The sequence below is a fragment of the Engystomops pustulosus genome, chromosome 2, assembly GCF_040894005.1.
Source record: "Engystomops pustulosus chromosome 2, aEngPut4.maternal, whole genome shotgun sequence".
In the NCBI taxonomy this organism is placed as follows: domain Eukaryota; kingdom Metazoa; phylum Chordata; class Amphibia; order Anura; family Leptodactylidae; genus Engystomops; species Engystomops pustulosus.
In genome coordinates this window covers 58,617,529-58,637,926 of record NC_092412.1, presented here as the reverse complement: position 1 = coordinate 58,637,926, position 20,398 = coordinate 58,617,529, and the positions used below count along the sequence as shown (strand labels likewise).

General features: G+C 40.6%; 1 protein-coding gene across 2 annotated transcripts in view; it reads left to right on the top strand.

Moving 5' to 3' along the window:
• The window catches only part of LOC140117742 (electroneutral sodium bicarbonate exchanger 1), a 113,797-nt gene that overhangs the window by 39,531 nt on the left and 53,868 nt on the right, over window positions 1-20,398 (top strand). The window contains exon 2 of one of the 2 annotated variants that reach the window (XM_072134761.1): window positions 11,705-11,786. In XM_072134761.1, the coding sequence (XP_071990862.1) occupies window positions 11,705-11,786 (82 nt within the window). Of the gene's footprint in view, window positions 1-11,704; window positions 11,787-15,526; window positions 15,667-20,398 lie in introns of those variants that run through there. The other variant, XM_072134762.1, reaches the window with a different exon arrangement.

Sequence of the window (20,398 nt, the reverse complement as noted above, 5' to 3'; positions counted from 1 at the left end):
TAGGAATGTTTTTTGATAACTTTCTGGACTTGGAGACATTTTAGTTTTCTGGAGAAGCACTGAGGAGTTGTCACCCCAAAGAGGTCTTATAAACAGCGGTGTGCTTACTCTGGGGACAGATCATGCAGCTGCTATGGGACCATTCACTGATTGGGGGAAATACTACATTTCGCTATGGAGCCCTAGGATTTCCACTTATTACATTGTGACAAATTAGGGACTAGATTGGAAAGTTAGATTATATGTTTAAAGTATATCTAAAATTTTGTTAAACTGACATACCGTAAAAGTAATGCAGATGATAATAGTAAACCTTGTAACCTTGTATTCTAATCACCTCAGATGAAACATTGAGAGAAATGTTCTCTAGGTTTGGAAAGATTTAATCATCAGCCTCTTTATCTTTCTGAAGTGTATGGACCTCAAATTTTCAGATCCACTGCTCACTGCAGGAGAAAGAGGCAGAAAAAAGGCACAGCAGATTTTCTTAATGAAGTATATTATGACGTTTTTTTTATTAATTTCTGTAATAAAAACAGAAATTGTATTCAATGGTTTAGTTGAGCTTTTAATAATCACATCTGAAAATGACTTCTCTTAGGTGTAATCCAATAGTACTTAGAAGGATATGCTGTTACTGTAAGTTAGTAGGGGCTTGATGTGACCCCCTTCCCTTTTATAAAGGACATCTACCACCAGGATGAAGGATTGTATACCAAGCACACTGCCATACTGGTTTGTGTCCCCTCTGGCAGGATCTGCTCTTCTTTTATCTTCTTATGCCCTTGTTTTGTCCAAAATAAGGCTTTTAGTACAGGCGGTCCCTTACTTAAGAACACCCGACTTACAGACGACCCCTAGTTACAAACGGGCCTCCGGATGTTGGTAATTTACTGTACTTAACCATAGACTACAATTAACAGCAATAACAGTTATCACAGGTGTCTGTAATGAAGCTTTATTGCTAATCCTGGTTCTTATGACCACAAAACATTTTTAAAATCCAATTGTCACAGAGACCAAAAAAATTTGGACTGGGGTTACAATGATAGAATATACAGTTCCTACTTGCATACAAATTCAACTTAAGAACAAACCTACAGAACCTATCTTGTATGTAACCTGGGGACTGCCTGTATTATGCCAATTAGCCTGATAAGTGTTAATGGAGCCTGGAGCCCCTTAGAATCATTTGCATATTTTAAAGCTTTTTTTCTTATAAACAAGGAAGCTTAATGGACATCTACCGTCAGTTTAGTGAAGGTCCTAGCAAGAAGTACCTCATGTCTTTTATTTTAACTCTATATCCCGCGATCACGGAAATATAGAGTTATAAAACTTCTGCCAATTACTATGGGGCGCTCAGGCTATGTCATCCAAGAACCTTGGTGTGCCTCGTATTTTAATGTATGTGCTTCCCCCGTAGCGCTAGCAGTTACTCCCCCCAGCACATAGATAGGTGACAGGTTAGGTGGTTGGCGGTACAGGAGGAGTGCATACACTAAAATACGAGGTTCCCGGAGCTGCTTGGGTGACGTAACCTGAGCACCCAGGGTAATTAGCATAACTTTTACAACTCTATATGTACGAGATTAATCTCTCTCGCTCTATAATAAAAGAACTCCTGAGGAATGTCTTACTAGGACACATCTACCATCACTAAACTGATGGTAAATGTCCATTTAAAGAAGGGTGGTTCCTGCCATAGAGGGCACACACCAGTATGTCTGAGTGCTTGATCTACTATAGTTGATCCTGGTTGTAGATGCCCTTTAACATAAAGATAACTCCTGATTGGCCCCATTCCACTGAATAGAGGTACGTTGCAGATCTGGCTCCTCTGTTGATATCTCCAGGGGATGGGGAGGTATTTTACAATAATTGTTATCCTCTTACTATCTAATTATTGGACTGCCACGCTGTCAGCAGAAGTGTATTGTAGCTCGCTACTATGCATGTGTAATGTACAGAAGGACAATCTGGGTGATCCTTTGATATGTGTCTGGTGACGGGTGCTGGAGCGATGTGGCAGACTGTCCATATTGTAGAGCTAAATTAACATCCATGGAGCCTGATCTTATACTAAGCAGGCCTTGCTGTTTTATTGCCTGTTTTTTTTTTTTTCTTTTTTTAACTGAGATCCTGCTGCTATAAACAGAGGACACTTGGGACTGGCAGTCTCACTTTACTATTAGTGGTGTAATCCTTAGGAGGATGGACAATGGGTCCCATAGGAAGAAGAGAGGACATTATAATTGCTTCATGATGTTTGGGGCAGAATGGAGTTGTATTTTTTTTTATTATATATTTGCATCTACACATTTTGATATTATAAAGAGTTTGGCCTGTGACCACATTGGCTGCATTACGGTTACTATTAGTCTTAACTAGTGCTTTCCCTTTAACTAGTGCATTCCCGTCCCAGTCTTGTGGAGAAAACCCAATATAATTGCAGTAATTATCAGAATGTTCCATCCTTGCGTGCTATTAGAGCGTCTTTTTTTGGCAATCATTGTACTATATCTAAATTTACTTTCATGGATAATTATGTAGCGCTCCCCAGGGTTAGAGCAAATCCTACTTGTCGAATTGTCTGCTGCTCCTGATCATTAGGCAAGCCTTATATTTACTCTTTGACAAACTACTTAGGATCTTGCTGTGCCTTTTAGTGCAGTTCCCAAATGTTCAGTAATCTAGCTCTTGCGTACAGGCTGAAAGGAAAGAAAAATCTTTGCGGTAGCGTGCTGTGCATTGTTGTTCCAGATGTACCGCTGAATCTGTCACCTTATGCTGGCACAAGTACAAAGCGGACTCTCTTCTTGGAAATATGTTATAGAAGGGGTGAAGTGTTCAAAGGAAGGGGCTACCAGTGATGGGAAACTTTTTAGAGACCAAGTGCCCAAAATACAACCAAAACCAACCTATTTATTGCAACATGCCAACAAGGCAATTAAGCAGTAACTTATTACTCCCTGTACTGCCACAACTTTTAGTCGTATCAGCATCCTGAGGAGAAGAATACACTCAACAGCAGAAGAAGTTCAGATTATATTTGTAGCTTCCCTCCAGGGTCCTTTTAACAGCAAGGATTCTGGAGCTCCAATGATAAATCCGTTCGGTCCATACCTTCTCACTCCTCCTGTAGATCCAGGCAGCCAAGGATGGTTTAGTGTAAAATAGGGCTGAGCGTGGCACATTCTGGGCTGCTTCAATCTTCAGGCGGATGTCTTAAGCTCTGTCTGCCGAACTCCGTGCTGGGTTGAGGGCCTGGGTGCCCACTGAGAGGGCCCTAAGTGCCAGGTTTGCCACCAATGCTATATATTGCTATGTGGTGTTTCACCCTACTTTTTTTTATTTCATATGTGAGTATCAGTTCACTAGTGTAGTGCTCTGGATACATGTACAAGGCTCTGACTATTGTACATGGAGCTGTTAAAGCCTAGTTTCTTCTACTCAGCCTTCTCACCCTGTGTAACTGGGCCTAAACCTCTGGGCCCCGTCTGTGTTGCACCAAATGTAGATAAACATGTCCCTGCATTTAAACCATTTTATAATGCAGGACACTTCATTTATAAGGTAATTTGTTTAATTTATACGTGTGCCATTAGCTGACAATTTGCTTTCTCTGCACCTGTTTTCCACATTAAAGACCAGGCCATTTTAATTTCGTTTTTGTCAATGCCTTCTACAAGCTATTACTTTTTTATTTTTTGAGAAAAAATTTAGTTTTTAATGGCACAATTGTGGGTTTCATATATCCTAAGGGTGATGCCTCACATTGCATCTTTGGACCGTTTTAAAGCATGCATTTTTAGTGCATGCATTTTTGAATGTTTACCATGTGTTTGGCTGGTTTTAATCTGTTTCACAGCTGCCTACACTTCTAGAAATGAAGATAAACTGGTTCAAAGCAGCAAAGCGCATGGTAAACATTCAAAAACGGACTGAAAACACGTACTTTAAAACGGTCTAAAAACGTGACGTGTGGCATCACCCTTCTAGTGGACCTTTATTAACCGTTTCTGTGCAGCATATTTTTTAAAAAACCACAAGTTTGGAAACTAAATAACAAAAAAAATGACCCGGGTCAATTTGTGTACAGTGATGCCAAATTGTATAGGTTTTTTTACATTTTAAATTACCTTCCTTTGCATAATGAAATGCTTTTGGAAGAAAAAAAAACTTTTTGCATTGCCACCTTCAAAGCACTATAACTTTTTGAAATCTTTTGTCAACTTGTTTGTATGTGGGCTTGGACCTGTAGATTTTATTTGTGCATAGTTGGGGTTTTTTTAGATTTTTTTTATTTTTTATTTTTTTTTAATATGTATATTACTCGCTTTATATAATTTAATCTCTTATATAATGCACTACACTACACTACTCATCGCCTCAGAGATCACTGGGAGCAGAGCATGAAAGGGCAGAGCTCTTACTGAAAACTGAGTGCTCATGGGAGTTGTAGTATTCTGTGTTAGCCATCTTGGAGATTTATAAATTGTTGGAATAATAAAAACAAACTATTTAAGCTCCATTTTGTGATGATATTGAGTTTTCTTCCATTCATTTATTTATAGCATTATGGGTTTATGTTTCAGAGGTTCGTATTCCCAGAATACCAATTTAAGTAAGCCCCTAACGGTTAGTTTTGGCAACAGTTTATCTCCTCCTTGGATATGTTAAAATCTGTTTTTCCTTTTGCTTCTTTAATTTGTAGTACGTATTTCCTTTTACACGGCACAAGGGATGTATTCTGTTGAAGTGAATCCTCATAAACACCACCTCATCTTCTGTTGTCCCTTTTGTAGATGAGCCACGTGATGGTTATATGCCTCGCACCATGGAGGGAAGTTATTGCAGCTAGTATCACAAATAATTAGCTTTTGTATTCCCACGCGTTTTATCATTATCTACCAGTGTTTTGTGAAGTCAGGTTCCACTTGCTGGGCTGACTCATTTCCATTGAGAAAAACATGATTTATATCAGCTGTGCTCCTGCTGACATTTTCCATTTTTATTTTAGTCAAGCTGTGTATTCTTAGCGTTGAACGTTGGTAGATGTAGACACAGAAGAGAAACCTTTCATACTCTATGCAGTCTGTGCTGTCCATACTTGCTTCTTCATAGCAGATTTCCATCTTTTCTCTTAACAACTCTTGCACTTCTTTAATGAGTTTTTTTAGGTTCAGTTTTAACCTATCAGGACCTCTGGCCACTATTACAACTAAGGCCCTGCTATTAGAATAGTGGGGTCTGATGTCCTGCACCCTCACTGATCAGCTTTTCTTAGCAGACGAGAACGTAACAGGAAGCAGACAGCTCCATTCATTGCTTAGTGGCAGAACTGACTCAATGCCGCTTAGATCCCATTCTAATAAATGAGAACTAAAATGTAGTAAACTGTTCTGACTGCTACATAGAGAACAGAGCTCTCTGCTACCCGTTCCATGGTCAGGTGGGATCTGTTAACCAGAGATTCTCTGGGGCCGCTACCAACCTTGATCTAACCCTGACTGTCCTTTATGTATTTGATGTTTCCAACCTAATGTCTGTTAACTGTGGCGTTAAACAAAGAAGAGTATTTTGAGTCCTGGCAATCCTCCATCTTCTTTATTTTCTCCCTGTTAGCTGCAAATTCAACCTTGAGCTAATGCAGTATGGAGTTTCCAGGGATATCTTATAACAACCCAGGTAATCTATTGTAAGAGTCTGTAGCCGCTTACTTGAAGTCTACAGAGCATCTCAAATGTCCGAGGCTGGCCATAAACGTAAGCTGAAAAGACAAGTCATGTCTATCTTGGCTAGTGTTCCTTTAAGAACATATTGCAAGTTCTATATACACATATACATGTATGTGTTTTTATCTGCATATTTTCCTGACTTCACCCAGCCCCCTTTAGTATATAGCCAGCCCAGTGTAGTATATATCCAGCCCAGTGTAATAGTCATCCCCCAGTTTGCCCTGCACATAAAAAAATAAACTTACATACTCACCTTCCGCCAATCCATATGCTCCTTGCGGCTCCCCGCAGCTCCTCTTCTTTCTTCTCTCTGCTGGCGTTGATACGCTCTACCGGCTTGAGCATTCTCAAGGTATGTTTGCTTCATAATGTATCAAATCAAATGGTAGGTTTACTTTAATGGAGGTGTGAATAATTAGCAGACAACAGAGCCATACGAGGCTCCTATGACATGCAAAAGACATTTTTCTAAAAAAACAAAGCAGTTAGAAGCAAAAAGAAGAGGCACATGTCTGCATGCAAGTGTGCTTGGATTAGAAGCACTGCATCCATATGGCAGATTTCCTTTAACCCTTTGTGACCCTGAATGGATAGGGCTTATGGACTGATCTCTCTCAATAAGTGGTGGGTGTCAGCTGTATTATACAGCTGAAAATTTGCCTTGAACTGGCAAACCCGACTTAATGAACATAGTACATCTTGGCCGATGATCACGTTCCCATGATGTCATGGGAGGGCACAAATTATTTGCCATGACAGCTGGTAGCCTGTTGGAGTCATTGAACAGTCTCTGTTTTCTTTGGTATAAAAAGGATAGAAAAAAGAGAATTAACATCTAATTTATATGGTAAAAAACACAGTTAACTACTACTAAGTACTTACAGATTTTTTAAAAAAAAGTTTTTTATTTAGCAGCAATATCAAGTGAATTCAGATTCACAAACTGTTGCACAAAAGGTATTGAAGTGAAAATGTATTTTCTTAGATACAGCGGATGCTCCTTGTCTCTGCCATTGCACAGATCTAAAAATACACATGTTCTAGTGCATGTCCTTGAAGAAGTTTCATTCGTCAGAGAATGTAGACAAACAAGTGTGTTTACAACTTAAAACCTAAATTATTCCAATTACATATTTATTTATCTTGTCATTAAGGATCTTGTCATTTGACTTCAACCCCTAGTCATATGTCCTGTTCACATATTGGATTACCCACTAGCCAGATTGGCTCCCAAGCTTTTTTTTTTTACTGTCAGGGTTAATAAATAATCAGATGGCCGCTTCCCCTGCTGACACCAGATGATGGACAGAGTTAGGCTCCGTTTACATCTACATTGGAAGCTGTATTCGGAGCTTCCATAGCATATTCTATCCAAATCAATGAGGCAAAAATCCTTTGTGAAGGACATATTTTTGTCCAGCAGAATGGTGGTCAGTGGAGTGGTGGAGTGGTGGTGTGTTGGAGTGGTGTTGGTCATTTAAAACTTGATATTTTTGGTGATATCATTTTTCTGCTTCTGTAATGGAGGAACAACAGGATGGAATAATGAAAACCCAGTCGCAAATGTGAACAAAGCCTTAGAGAACTTGAACCTGCTGTGATAAGCTGAGGGGTTGTCGTTATGAAGAATTTGTTAGTCCAGGGTATATATTTGGAGAAGCTGTTGCTGATTTATGTCATTATATTCCTATACAGTGACATAAGAGGCATTCTCCCAACATATTCCCCTGGTATAGCTAAAATACATGAATTCAGCAGCAGAAACCATCATATTTTTAGTTTTTTGCCACGGGAAATTTAGCCAAAATCACTGCTCATTTCTTAATTATAGAAAACCAGAAGTGTTTGTCATACATTTTGGTTAACTTTTTGTGCCTAAAAATGTCCAAATATATGCATACAAAAATACCCGACATTTCAAATAGATGGCTGGTTAGATTGGCTCCCTCCAGTGTACCTTATTGTGCTCCTGGTATTGCATTGGTGCAAGGCAAAACGCTGCCACACACTGATTGGCCACTGAACCGTGGTAGAAACCCAAAGCTCATGCTTGATATTTGCCACAGACGTAAATTAATTTTTTTTGCGGTGTTAACTTGCTGTATGAACATATATCCTACAGGATAATTTCTATAGGGTTTCTTGCCTTTTTGCACTAAAGCTGCCTGATCTTGATTCCAGCACAAGGAAGCTGTAATTGGAAATGATTTGCCGAATCGGCCATTGCAATTGATTTCCCTTTTGTTTGTGTTACTGCGAGTTGAAGGTCAAATTAGGCCAAGCACAAAAGTAAAGTTAAGCTACTGTGTGATGTATGTAGATAGAAGAAATTATACACTTGTTATACATTCATTGGTTGTAAAGGTATTTTTTGGACTTTAAGAAACTTTAAAAGTCAACTCAAGTAAGGACATTGTATAGATCTTAAAAGTAGAACCATTTTTCGAAATAAAGTAAATCATTGTCCCTGAATATCCATCTTTGAAAATGGTGACATTGTATTAGGAATAAAGGGGCATTACTTGGATTTTCCAAATTAAAGATTTTAATGATTTGTTCTTGGGAGAGGCCTTCAGTATTCTTAAAGGTGGGGCCAAACACTTGGCACCCCCACCATTCAGCTATTCACTGCAGCCACTAGACCCGGAAATTTAATGGAACAAACTTAATGGATCCAGAGGCACAGCTCCATTCCCTGTGTAGTGTCCACTTGAGTGGGAGCTAAACTGCAATGATCCTCCACTGCCACTACAGCTGATCGGTGAAGCTCCTAATCGTAGATGAACTCTATGATCTGATATCGACTAAATATCCTAAGCATACCCTCTTAAATAAATTGGGTTATTGAGTATAGAGGCTTTTATTCTTAATAATTTGTCTTCTAAGGGAACAACCATCTACAGGTCCTTATGGACCAGTGGTTTAGTTTCCCAAATGGCCCCATATTATTTCTGTTATTGCCTGCACAAAAAAAACAAAACACTTGATCCGGTGGTTGCTGGCGGGTTCATTGTCCCAAATTGCCTGACAGGTTCCCTTTAGTCTTAAAAGGGTTATTTAACTCAAATACATTGCTACTTATAAATAAGTCAATAAAAAGCTTTACTTCCCTCTCTGTTCCCCTGCTTGAACTTGTTACCCCCCATTATTCCCTGCTGTCGCACACACATGAAGCACCGGGTGCACTGTCTCTCCTCCAAAGTCATGTGCTACTTGTGTGGAGGTCGCTGCTGAGGACCTCATTCCCCTGCTTCTTCTTAGTTTGTGTTGCCCTTTTTGGGTTTGAAAACTTATTAATGCAGTAGTTTTCCACAGAGTAATGGTCTGAATTTATTATACGTTTTTAATCCATGGTTGTACCAGAATGAATAACTATTGTAACTTGAAGGGCCACGTTTTAGTTTTTTTCTATTTTATTATTGTTTTAGTTCACAATATTGGATTTGTTGTCTTGTTTTCACAGTAAGTGAAATGACTAGGCTTTTTTTCTGCCTGACAATAAATGTAGACGTTGGTGCCATTATTTTTTTTCTGGTTCTGGGAGCTTCATTAGTGTGGATTGTAGCATTGAATGTAATGTATTATCTGGGCTGCAGAAGCTATGAGAGATTAACAATTATTACAGTAATGAGACTTCATGCTCTATTTCACAAGGTTATTATGCAACTTCCTGCATCTAGAGATGGTTTCGAGTAGGGTAAATATATTGGGAATCAGGGATGTACTAAGCCTTTTCCACATAAAACGTAATAAGAATCTTTATTTCTATAGCGCCATCATATTCTATAACGCTGTACAGATTTTGGGGAACATATACAAATAAAATAAGACATTACAAAGTAATAACAGTCATATGAAACGATAGGAGTGAGGGTCCTGCTTGCAAGAGCAAGGGGTGACAAAGAGGTATAAAATCTTGTATAATTGTCCTGGAATGAATCAAAAATAATTTAATAAATAAAAATGCTGCTTGAACTAGTCATCAGCCGCCATCTTACATACAGGGGATTATTTACTAAGGGTCCACATACACACTTTTGTCTGCACATGACTTTCCAATGTTTTCGGGGATTGACCGGGTCTGCGCTGGCATTGTGTCACATGTGATCAGATTTTGGCGCAGCTGCACTGGCTTCCACATGAGGGGGTGTCGTCGGACGATTCGACTGATTCGGACTGAGCGTGGGATTTAACTTTCAAATTGTTTCACAAGACAATGCACCAGGAAAAAGGTAAACTCCGTCGGACGTGGGGAAGCGACACATGCAGGATATCGGGCGCACGATCTTAGTGAATCGCGGCAGAGTGCTTTCTCGTTGGACAGTGCACTTTGGGGGAACTCCGTTGGACAGGTAAGTAAATGTGCCCCACAAAGTCCAAAGTCATTGGGACTGCAGAGAGGCATTTTCCGGATAGAAGACCGAGAATACAGAAAATTGATTAATAAAGAGAAAGTTAAAGGTGCATGCGGTTGGCGAGTGTGATAGGCCTCCCTAAATAAATGGCTTTTGAGGCTAAGTTTGAAGCTCTTGGTATTAGTCTGATGGACAGCTGTAGGGCTTTCCAGAGAATTGGTGCAATCTTGGAAAAGTCCTGGAGACCTGAGTGAGAGGTTTGATTTAAGAAAGAAAATAATATAAGATCACTAGCAGATCAAAGGGCACGGGGTGGGCGATAGAGTGAGCTAAGAGAGGAGAGGTAAGGAGGTCCAGCATTATGAAGAGTTTTGTGGATGAGGGTGATTAATTTTAATTTAAACTGTATTTACTAAATTTATAACTAAAGTCTCTGCCAGAAAACGGACTTCAGGGCCCTATAGTATCTAATATGTAAAGTGAAGCTGTGGTCGCCGAATGAATACTGAATATGTTCCCATAGAACTATATATTAATATATATCAATGACCTTGAATGCCCCATTTGAATTGCCCCCTTCAAATGAAGGGTCTAATAGGCTGCCTGTAGTGTATAATATGAAAAAAATTATCTACAACCCACCTACAGAAAAACTAAATTAAAAGAAATTAAAGTGGAACCTATAAAAACAACAGATCAACTGTAAAAAACAAGCCCAAAGCTCCATCAACAAAAAAAAATGTTACTGTTAACCTTTTTGTAAAAAGTTATTTTACTATTTAAAGTTAGTTAGTAAAGTTACCGTAAATATATGGTAATGCTATAGTCATATCACTGTTATTCATTTGCCACAGTGAACTCCTACAACAATTTCACTCCTCTCACTTCTCCCCAAAAATAGTTATAAACTGTATTCAATAAAATGTGCCCCAAAATGTTGCCATTAAAATGTACTAGTCATCACGCAATAGACAAGCCCTAATTGATGGGATAAGAAAAAACAGTACGACTCTTCTCCACCTCTATGAATTCTTACAGGTTAATTAAATCTCTCTCTATTTAATGTGGAATATATTCTCAGAATAAAGGGCATCATTGTGATTCTGTATATGGTAACTCCATAATGAAAGTGAACGTCTATTACTATGAGATGCTATGGTTTTACCTGATGTGATGTTTGCTGCTCCTTAGTGTTACCACTAAGATGCTAATTAGTCTCTTTTCAGATCTCATTATAACTTCGTGGTCAGCATGTTATTAAGACATTTGCCATGTGTGGTGGGAGCTTATATGGCACAAATGCTGCCCCGATGCCAGTGTAATTTGCAGGGCCTCTAAGAGTCTATATCCAATTTTCTGCTGTAAAAACAACACAATTACACAGTAAGAAAAAAAAAGTATAAAGCATGGTACAGTATTTGATTTTTTTCCATTGGGAATCAATGACTGAAGTTTGCTTATACCTTATAAATTACTCCAAATGTCTCCATCTGATGCTACGCACAGTCTAAGGTGTGAATCGAGCCATATCATGACACATTTACTGCTGATATATTATTATGCTATTTTCTTGATTTAATATTTTGACCCTTTTTTATTGTTATACAGAGATCTGATGAAGAAGCTGTTGTAGACCAAGGTGGGACCAGCTCCATCCTTAATATTCACTATGAAAAAGAAGAGCTTGAAGGTAAGTAAATGTGACTTGTGAGCAGAGATAAGGTGGATTCTTTTTTAAGTTCGAGTGTGTCCTGCACAGCCCTGCACGGCCTCCTAACTGAATGAGGAGCGGTCTAACTGAATGAGGTCTAACGGAATGAGGCTTAAGTGAATGAGTGGTGCTAACTGAATGAGGAGCGGGGCTGACCTTAAGAGGAGCGGGGCCGACTGTAAGAGGAGGAGGCCTAAGTGAATGAGGAGGAGGAGGCCTAAGTGAATGAGGAGGAGGAGGCCTAAGTGAATGAGGAGGAGGAGGCCTAACTGAATGAGGAGGAGGAGGCCTAACTGAATGAGGAGGAGGAGGCCTAACTGAATGAGGAGGAGGAGGCCTAACTGAATGAGGAGGAGGAGGCCTAAGTGAATGAGGAGGAGGAGGCCTAAGTGAATGAGGAGGAGGAGGCCTAAGTAAATGAGGAGGCGGGGCTAACTATGTGCTGCGTTTCTTACCCTAGGCTTATACTTCAGTCAAGAAGTTTTCCCAAATGTGTGTGTTATAATTAGGTGCCTCGACATTTGTGTCAGCTTATACTCAAGTATATACAGCACTTTGTGATGAGATAAAGCAACTGTGTGACCTTATGCTGTTGGGAACCAGCTACTAGATACAGATTTCTATTCATCCTTTCCTTTTATTTCATCGTTTAATATATGTTCCTCCCTTAATCTGGCTTCACTTTATTTAGACCAAAAAATAACACAAACAGCAGAAAAAGCAAAAACAAAAAATACAGCAAAACATTTTCATTGTGCTTCTTTTTGAGTGTTTACTGAAGTGGAACTAACAATTTAACTTCATTGTACAAGTTGTTACAATTGCGTCAGTACCAGTAGATTTCTTATTAATTTGATTTGAGCAGCGGCTGACTGCCGAACAACGTGTTTATATAGCATTATTTTAGAAAGTGCAATTGTTTTCTGCTTTCATTTCCTAACATTTTATCATATTTTGCACTAAGACATGAAAGTAGACCTTTCAGAAAATCAGTGTGTCATTGTTGTAATTTGCATCATTGTTTCCTTATGTTTCTATGGCAACACCGCTAGATACTGTGCCGAGCAATTTGCCAACAATAAATAATGCATAGCCGCAGAAGGCACATTACAATTTCACATTGCTGCTTTGTCAGAGCCTGGTAACAGTCAGCTGGGGTCTCTCATTATCACGGCGGGGTTATCCCAGTCCATCGCGTAGACTCAGATGAATGGGTTAACATGCTACCAGCTATAGCTGTATGCAGGAACGCCACTAGGAAGTTTTGGGCCCATAACCGGCAAATTTTGAGAGCCCCCACTCCCCACAGAATGATAATCCAGCCCTGTACGAAGAGTGAATTTTGGGTTTTTGGGAATTGGGGCCAAAAATTGCAAAAATATTTGTTTTATTAGGGGACTGTCCTCATGATATAATAAAACTTAGACTCTACAAATACAGGCAGTCCCCAGGTTACGTACAAGGTTCTGTAGGTTTGTTCTTAAGTTGAATTTGTATGTAACTATATACTTTGGAATTGTGACCTCAGTTAAAAATGTTTGGGTTTTCATAAGAACCAGGATTAACAATAAATCTTCATTAGAGACACCTGTGAAAACTGTTATAGCTGATTATTGTAGCCTAAGGCTAAAGTACAGTAAATTAGCAACATCCAGAGGTCTGTTTGTAACTTGGGGTTGTCTGTAAGTTGGGTGTTCTTAAGTAGGGGACCACCTGTATAGAATAAATTACGAAATTACCATTGAATTGTTCTATTGCTTATCTAAGGATTTAGACCAGGGGTGAACATTGGTCCAAGGGCCACATTGTTATAGTCCTCAACTTTAAGCAGCCACACCAACATCCACAGTACAACACAAAATACCACCCCATGCTTTAAAAAAGCATATTTTCTTTACATTTTTAGTTATTTGTCTGCAAATTTTATATAAAAAAACAGCTATCAATAATTTTTTTTATCAATATAATATTGCATGAAAAAAAAATGTTCTGATCTGTAAAGCAGTTCCAAAAATATTGTCATTTAAAGAAAAATTTGAAAAAATTGACTAGGACATTCAGGCAACAATGACCCTCGGTCACAAAGGGTTTAAATAACACGATACAGGACAATAAATATCCTAATAGCAACCAAATACTGAATTCTGAGCAGACCATTATAGTGGGGAGCAGAGAAGACAATGTTATAGACACAATGCAAATTTGGGGGGGGGGGGGTGCTCATCCCAATCTAATATGATGCAAGATGCAATGCAAGATGAAGCTTTTTTATGACATCTAGGAGCACATTTACTTACCCGATCCTGTCGCGATCCAACGGCAGGTTCTCCGTCGAGGATACGGGTCTTCCGGCGATTCACTAAGGTAGTGTGCCCTATGTCCGCCAGGTGTCGCTGCTGCGCTAAAGTCCGCCGGAGTTCGTCGGGGTTCACTATCCTATTCCTGGTGCAGGTAAGCGCGTGTCAAGCGACACTTTTTTTTTTTTTTTAAATTCCGCGGTTTTTCTGAATCCGTCAGGTTTTTCCGACGGCCATGCCCCGATTTCCGTTGCCTGCATGCCAGGGCAGATCACGTGCGTCAAAAACCCAGGGCAATTCGACGCAAAACGGTAATTTTCGGGAAACCCGACGAAAAAGAGTGATTCGGGCCCTTAGTAAGTGACCCCCATTATGTATTGATAATGTAGTGATATATAGAGAGATCTCTGAAAAGATCCATCTCCATATACCTGTGCATTGAGCTTGTGTCACAGTGTAACTCTATGGAAGCTCTAGTGAGATCCCATCCTCCCAGTGACAACCAGTAAGTACATAGCCTAGAGCAGTGGTGGCAAACCTATGGCACTGGTGCCAGAGGTGGCACTTAAAGCCCTTTCTGTGGGCACTCAGGCCATCACCAGAGATGACTACAGGTATCTTCCTGCAGTCCCAGACAGCCCAGGACTTGCTGTGCACAGAGCTATTTTAAAGTGACAGCACTACCTGGGACTACTGGAGGAGTGGGAAGGTGTGGACAGATCTGGATTATCATTGTAGCTCCTGCTCCGGCCCTGACAATTCTTCCTGTTTATGGGATCCTGGAGGGAAGCTACAATGATCCTCCAAATTTCTTCTATTTTCTGCTTTATTGGTGTCTTCAGGGGGCTGATATAAATGAAAGCTGTGACAGAGCACAGAATATAAGTCACTAATTACATTTCTGTGTTGGCACTTTGCGATAAATTAGTGGGTCTTAGTTGTGGTTTGGGCACTTGGTCTCTAAAAGGTTCACCATCACTGGCCTAGAGGATAGATTATTTATCATAAGTCTATTAGTGCAAAAGTGTTCTAGTTCTCCCCCACATCTCTATGGCCGGTAAAGAGTGGAGGTTGTGAGTGCAAATTCTTGTCTAGGCAAAAAAATATTTAGTTAAATATCATAAAAACAATTTAGAGACCTATTGTCAGGGGAAGCCCTAGAAGATGTAGAAACTCCATATACCGACTTCATAGTGCATGATATTTCCCTGATGATGTGGTCTCTGCTCTGCCGCTGCCCAACACATTTGTATGAATTTGTATGAGTATGAAAGTTTTGAACAAATACTGAGGTTTCAATACATGATGTGACCCTAAACTAGAGTTGGAGATGGAAGTCAGGCTTACTGACTGACCCCACAGCCCTGATGATAACCAGTTGAAGCCTCCCCCCACACATATCACCACTGTTTAACTGTCGCAGTCAGGTCTGACCATGACACTTAACAGGTTAACTGGAGCCACCGGTACCAGCGCGGCAACGTGACAACTCTCCTGAACTGTGGCGTAACTAGAAGCTGATAGGCCCCAGTGCTGCTACTGAATGGCGCATACTCAACCAAGTGAGCCCTCTCTATACAGCCCTTTCTACACTAAGTCCATCTCACAAGACAAGAAAACTTCTTCCCTTTTGCCACTTCTATAATAGATTTTGTATGTGTTGTAATTTGCAATATAAAACTGCTTAAAACACCTTGCGCCATATTTATCCAAAGGTTTCAGACAGTTTATAGACACTTTTGCAGCTGAAGAGCCATAGAGGTTTGTCCTGCGCAAAGTCCTAAACTACTCCAAATTCATCATTCTGTATCAGACTATGTATATATGTGGCACAGTATAAGACTGTCCGTTTGTCTTTGTTATTGTTTTAATCTGAGACCCTTTTGATGTATCTGCCCCAGCTTCTCTGACACGCTCTTATTCTGACTCTTATTGTTCTTCCACTTCAAAAACGTTCCATCCTGCATGCTATTCAGCTTATCTTTCAGCCCAAACTCTACAACGATGCCTCCACTTGGTGCCAAGCATTGGGTAGGAATTCATCACCAGGTTGTCTTATTCATTGTCCTACATTTTCTTTGTCTCAGTTGAGACTTGTAGACTTGTAACCACACAATGGGGCACATTTAGTTACCCGGTCCCGCAGAGTTCTTGAAAGTACATTGTCTGACCATCATGCACTCGATCCACTAAGATCGTGCGCCTGATATCCTGCATGTGTCGCTTCCCTGCTCAGGACCGATGGAGTTCACCTTCTTCCCGGTGTATGTAAGTGCATTGGAATGTGACTCAAGTTGAATCCCGTGCTCAGTCCGAATCAGTCGGATCATCCGACGGCACGCCCCCCATTTCTGTTGCGTGAAAGCCAGCGCAGCTGCGCCAAAATCCGATCGCGTGCGACACAATCCCAGTGCAAACCCCTGCTAAATACCTGCCAAAGCTTTCCTGAAAACCGAGAACAGTTTCGACGAATATGCGATCTGCAACCCTTAGTAAATAAGCCCCATAGTGTTGATAAATTCCACCATTGTTCTACTGCCTAATCCCCAACCTCATTGTTGCCTACAAAGGTATAAATGGTACTGCACATTCATTCATATCGTACCACTTCAAGATTTCTTTTGTGCTGCACAAGTTCTGTAGAATGTGCTACCCTCTGAAACCTTTTTATTACCATTTAGCATAGTTTTGTGGGCAGGTTCCATACATTCTAACTGTTCTACATGTGCTATCTCCATGTACTCCCTGTACTTCATGCACTGAAAAGTTCTTCATATCTTTACATTCACTGTCTGGTAACTGTCTCTTACAACTTTATAGGGAATCTTTTTATAGGGAATCTATCATCAGGAATTGACCTAAGAAACTATTACCAGTATGTTGACAAAATTGAGATGTAAATTGGTTGTATGAAGTCAGGGAGGTGGAGAGGAGTCACGGCTGGACGGGGGTAAAGACATGCAGGCAGGGGGTAAAGACATGCGCTGCACTGGACTCTTGATGTATCGGGCTGCAAAAGAGCAGTCTCAGTCTATATGATCAGAATTTATACAGTGAGCACTGTACGATCAGCAATTTTGTAGGGACCACATCATTTGGATAAGCTTCGTAGCCTCTCTATCCCTTACCCTATACACTGGCTGTGCTGTGCTGCTCATTAAAGCGCCACTACTGCATTATATGCGGGGGAGTGCCAGATATCAGACCCTACCAATCTGATTTTGATCATCAATACCTCCTTGAGTTCTAGCATCATAACTATTTCCTACTAAATTGCAAGCTCTTGTGAGCATGGCCCTATCAGCTACTGTCTGTACAGCAGCCCTCTGACAGTGGGTACGGAAAGTATTCAGACCCCTTAAAATTTTTTCACTGTTTTTCAATTGTTTCACTTCAGCCTATTGGCAAGAAAAAAAAAAGTTCTTTTTTTTGCTCATTAATATACACTCTGCAAACCACCGTGACAGAAATGTAGTTATTTTTGCTAATTTTTTTAACAAGAAAAACTGAAATATCGCATGCTTATAACTATTCAGCCCCTTTGCTCAGCATTTAGTAGAAGCAGCTTTTGAGATAGTACAGCCATGAGTCTTCTTGGGAATGATGCAGGGGTGAACCTAGCCTTTCTGCTACTTGAGGCGAGCCATAGAGAGACGCCCCCTCCCCATATATGCAATATATTAGATACAGAGTAGAAAATAGATACAGTGTACCTCCATGTAGTAAAAAATCCATACAGCATGCCGCCATGTAGTATAAAATGCATACAGCGTGCCGCCATGTAGTATAAAATAGATACAGTGAACTGCCACGTAGTATAAAATGCATACAGCATACCACCATGTAGTGTAAAATGAATCGAGCATACCGCCATGTAGTGTTAAATGCATACAACGTACCACCATGTAGTGTTAGATGCATACAGCGTGCCACCATGTAGTATAAAATGCATACAGCATACCACCATGTAGTGTAAAATGCATAGAGCATACCGCCATGTAGTGTTAAATGCATACAGCGTGCCGCCATATAGTATAAAATGCATACAGCTTACAGTCATGTTGTATAAAATGCATACAGCGTATCGCCATGTAGTATAAAATGCATACAGCATGCCACCATGTAGTATAAAATGTATAAGGCGCGCAGACATGCAGTTTAAAATGCATACAGCGTACCGGCATGTAGTATAAAATGCATACATTGTGCCACCATGTAGTGTAAAATAAATACAGTGTACCACCATGTACTGTACAATGCATAAAATTGAAATGCATCTAAAATTGACATGGCGCAGAAGCCCTGATAAATATCACCAATACTGCATAAAAATACAGCAGTATATACTGTATGTGTGTATATAACATCTACACACATACTGAGTATACATACAGCAAATACACATATACAAACAGTAAATACACACTATATTACACACCTATCTATACATACTTATATACATACACACATATATATATATATATATATATATATGTATACATAAATACTTACATATACATAGAAGTTGCCTTACTATTTTCTTCTTTTCTTGTCCTGGTTGGTTCGGCCTTGTCCTGCGGCGGGAGCCGGGTGGGGAGGGGGGGGTTGGGAGTGGGGAGGTGATCGGAGACTGGGGAGAATTGGAGTCCGGGGTGGGGGGTTGGAGGAGCAGGGAGTAGAAGGAGTATGCATAGAGTGGGGGAACCCGGAGCGGACTTTGGGCGGTTGACTGTGGCAGGTAGAGAGATGTCCAGGTACCTGTTCCCGTCTGCGGGTAGACGTGCCAGCTGGCGGGCACAGGTACCTGCACATTCCCCTGCCTGCTGACCGGCACGTCCACTCGCAGGCGGGCACAGGTACCTGTCATGAGGATCTTCTGGCCAGCGGCAGGTACATGTTTGGCAGCAGATGAGCAGAGTTATGTGCTGGCCTGGCGGGCAGGTACATGTGCCGGCCGGCGGGTGAACATGGTGGGAGCCCGATGCCACCCCCTGTCTCCATCAGGAGGTGCGCCACCTGAGGTGAGAATCTCAACTTGCCTCATGGCAGGTGTGCCCCTGGAATGATGCAACAAGTTTTCACACCTGGATTTGCCTCTTACTTTCTGATCCTCTCCAGTTCCCTCAGGTTGGAGGGTGAACGTTGGTGGACAGACATTTTCAAGTCTCTCCCAATTGGGTTTAGGTCCGGGCTCTGGTTGGGCCAGTCAAGAATGGTCACAGAGATGTTCTGAAGCCACTGATTTGGTATTTTAGCTGTGTGCTTAGGATGATTGTCTTGTTGGAAGGTGAACCTTCCGCCCAGTGAGGTCCAGAGCACTCTGAGAGAGGTTTTCATCCAGGATATCTCTGTACTTGGCTGCATTCATCTTTCCTTCAAATACAACCAGTCATCCTGTCCCTGCAGATTAAAAACACCCCCATAGCATGATGCTGCTACCTCCATGTGTCACTGTTGGGATTGTATTTGGCAGGTGATGAGCAGTGCTGGGTTTTCTTCACACATACTACTTAGGATTAACACCAAAAAGTTCAATTTTCGACTCCTCAGACCAGAGAATCTTCTTTCTCATAGTCTGGGAGTTCTATATGCGGCTTTCATATGTCTTGCATATGGCTCCATGTGACGTGCCGTGTACATTACTCCCACACCGTGTTTAACCAATCTGCTATTTTCCAACTCTCCAAGCTATTAAATTGACTGAATATAGATTTGTCTCTAATAATAACTGGCTCTACTGGAAAGAATGACCTGTTATGTAAAGATTTTCATATCTCCAATAATATCAGGGAGATGGAAGACTAAGCGGTAAGAGGAGAATATATCTTCGGCTGGCTATAGACTTTCAGTGACACATCTTTATCCCCGTCCTACTGACAGATCATTATTCTTCAGCTCTATTTTAGAACCCTACGCAGAAGAAGAGCGGCAGCAGAATGAACATTGGGTCATTTCCTGCAGCACTGTGCTTTCAACAAGCGGTTTATTGCTGAGAGGTTTTATCTGCATTTATTCCACGCTTTACGGCGGCATATTAAATGTAATTGGTATTTCTGCGCTCCGCAGTATTTCTCTATTTAAGTGCACCGCAAATATTTCCCTCATCTCCTCCATGCATTGTCTTGTTGAAAGTAAAAGCTTTATTGAAAAGTATTTTCATGTTTGTATTCCTTTTCCCACATCAGTAATTCTATTGTGTCAAATAAAGAGCTACAATTCTCTGTTTTACCATCTGGAAAGTAAATGATAGGAAGGCAGGGTCCGATTTTATTTTACAGATTAGGGGGTCTGAAG